Source organism: Crocodylus porosus, unplaced genomic scaffold (assembly GCF_001723895.1).
Source record: "Crocodylus porosus isolate Cpor-Errol unplaced genomic scaffold, CroPor_comp1, whole genome shotgun sequence".
NCBI classification, from domain to species: Eukaryota; Metazoa; Chordata; order Crocodylia; family Crocodylidae; genus Crocodylus; species Crocodylus porosus.
In genome coordinates, this window is record NW_017728910.1 from 35,359,067 (window position 1) to 35,362,231 (window position 3,165).

Genomic DNA, 3,165 nt, shown 5'->3' on the forward strand with positions numbered 1-3,165 from the left:
CGGCCGGCGCGTCCCGAGCCCGCGGGGCAGCCGCTCTCGGCCCGGGCGGGGAGCACCCTTCATTCACAACAGCAACCCAGCGGCTCCGGACGGACGTGAGATGTGCCCGTGGGCCCAGCCCGACACAGCACGGTCCTGTAAGGGGGACCTGGGGGCGTCCGGTGACCAACTGCTTTCGCGGGACAAATAGAACAGGGAGCAGAGCAAAGTCATCGGTTAGTAACAAGGGATCCCGAAGAGGACACACGGGCCAGCACCCACTGCCCCCTGAATGAGCGGAGGGAGCCCGTGGACCCCAACGTGTGAAAAGGGGCTTGGAAACATGAACAGAAGAGTTCGCAGGGCAGAAAGATGGGTCTGGATCACCAGGGTGCTGCCCCGCCAGAGCCTCCTTCCCAGTCTTCGATGGCAGCTTGCCCAGAGCCAGAGGGAGGTTGACCAGTTGGTCCCAGAGCTTGGGGCCACAGACATGGGGCATGCAGCAAAAAAGTTGGGGGAGAAAGACATTTCAGACAGGAACCCACGGAGTTAAAAACCTTCTGCTCTGCTTGGGGCTTTGCTGAGCTCTTGGCCACAAAAAAAAGCTCTATTACTTTTCTGTCCTCAAAAAAGAGTGAAAGCCAAGAGCTGCCATTGCCTGAGGGGGACCTTGAGTCTATTGTAGGCACTTCAGATCTCGACAGGGAAAACCCCTGGGACATAGTGATCTAGGGCTCCTGGGTCAGAAAGAGGCAGCATGAATCACTTCAGTTTTTAAAGTGGCATAATCCAATTGCAAAATTCCTCCTCAGCTTTGTAAACAGCTATTGTCATCTGTGCACATGCCTGACAGATTCAAAGCACTTCCAAGTTCCTCTGAAGAATTGTTACACTTCTAAATAACATGAAGGGTGTCCAGATGCTGTGGTCCTACGTGACATCCCACAATAATCATCATAGTAATAAAAATAATAGCTTACATTTATGCATTGTGGTGTAATCATCCTTTGCAACCTGGAAAGGTCATGCTCATTAGTATGCTGCATACCTTGGCCATCTGGAATTTCTTGACAACAGCAGCTGTCATTGCAATGTTTGGTGATGTCCTACATCATAAAAAAGTAAAGTGTATTGCTGATGAAAAAAACATAAAAAGAAAATCAGTAATAAAATGTAGGGAGCTGGATTCTGCCATCATTTACATCCTTATTGAATTCGTTGGTATTACATGGGGATAACTGAAAAGAGTTTGGTTCCTAGGTTTATAACTTTTCTAAGAAATTGTAGACATTTTTAAAACCAGTTTAAGCCGACAGAAGAGAACAACAATGCAGTAAGTATAGATGAATTGGTATCATTTAAAGAAGAACAAAGACACCGTTCTTAACCATTGCCTAATTTTTTATGGTGTAAATCGGTGATCTCAACCAGGGTGCCACCAGATCTTTTGAAGGATACACTAGGTGTGCAAATGTAAGTGAGGTATTAGGAGATAAGCAGACAAACTAAGTAGATAAGGCCCTGCATTGACCATCCCCAACCCCACTGTCAGACCCCTGTACAAGGAAGAACTGTTATCTATAAATGAGCTCTTGAAATTGGGTGCCACTGAATTCACAAAACTTATGGAAGGTGCATAGAGTCCAGAAAGCTTGAGAACCACTGGTGTAAATAGTAATGCAAAATAAAATTGCCGTAGAAATGAGAAAATACAGATGCTTAAATCAGGGGTGTAGGTTGTAGCCGTGTTGGTGTAAGGACATAGGCAGACAAGGTTCTTTGGGTGAATCTGATATCTTAAATCATATATTTTAGATAAGGCTAAAGATATTCAAAGTACTCCTATTCCAGGTTGGAGGATTGATATAAAAGACAAAAATAGATCTGAAGGAGAAGAAAAATAGAAGTAATTTCAGTTCACACCAGAATAAGGGCCCAGTCCTACTATCCATTCATTCACAGAAATAGCCATTTAAGTCAATTCAGACATTTCCTATAAGAGCTGCAGATTGCATTTCATAATAATGAAGTGAAAAGTGATAAAACATATGACATGTAATGGCAGAGAAGCACCATTTCAATAAATATTTAAATGGGATTTAGGAACCAATGACTAAGAAAGAAATTGGGGGGGGGGTGTATATATACACACGCGCACACACACCAAATATCTAAACCACTTCTATTTCAAGTGTGTGGAAGTATGGTAGATCTTGATCAGAAGCAAATGATGGATGACTTTAATGTATATTGTATGAACAGAATAATCAGTATGGAATCACAAAACAATGATTCTTAGTAAATCTGATAAACGTTTTATGAAGAAATAACACAGAGGACCTACAGGAGGAAGCAATGGGTATGTTTTGTTTTAAAAACTCTTCCCATAGCAGATAAAAGACCATTCAAATAGGACAACATAAGTCAGAGTTTAATTATTCACAACTTTCAAAACATCCTTATGGTTCCCTGCAGCTTATTTTTTTAATACAGCCCTTTGTGCTTGAAAGACAGGAAACAAAACAATAATCAATTCTAGATTTACTTGAGCACAAGAGGTTCCTTTGTTTTTTGTTTAACTTTTGGGTTTTTTTAGTGTTTTGAATTGTCTTGTTTGTATTTTTAAAATTGCTTATTTTGGGGTGGATGAAAACACATTTTAATTTCATTACTGATTTATCTGAAACAGATTTCCCTTTGAGTTAATAAAGAGGGAACAGAGCTATTCACAAATAATTTCCTTGGACAGCTTCCATATTCCTAAACTTTTAACTTCTTTTTATTATCATCATAATCTGCAGTCTGTCATATTGTTCATTTCCAAGTTTAAACAAATTTGCCATCCTTAAGACTGTATTTTTGTGTTATGATCGTAAGAACCAGAATGTCACAAACACCATTTCCCAATTAACTCCTCCATTTTGCTCTCCTGACAACACATACACCTTTATTAATATTTGTAAACACTATGGGCCTGATTCTTCCTTTCAGTGATATAAATTAGGCCTACTTGCCACTCCACTGAAATAATTTATGGCAAACATTTCTCTCATCCATATATTGAATCATTTCAATTTTGTTCCTGTGTTTTTACTGTGCTGTTCTCGAGAAGCATTCTTGCTTCATAGGGTACGTCCAGATAAGCGCGCACGTGCCTGTTGCCCCGCCTCAAACCCCTTTGAGGTG

At 41.0% G+C, this 3,165-nt stretch overlaps 1 protein-coding gene across 1 annotated transcript in view; it reads right to left on the reverse strand.

Annotated features, from left to right (window-relative positions):
- DAW1 (dynein assembly factor with WD repeats 1) overlaps positions 1 to 3,165 on the reverse strand; it is a 65,642-nt gene that overhangs the window by 45,901 nt on the left and 16,576 nt on the right. The window contains exon 2 of the mRNA XM_019532558.1: positions 1,028 to 1,085. Within this exon, the coding sequence (XP_019388103.1) occupies positions 1,028 to 1,085 (58 nt within the window). The remainder of the gene's footprint in view (positions 1 to 1,027; positions 1,086 to 3,165) is intronic.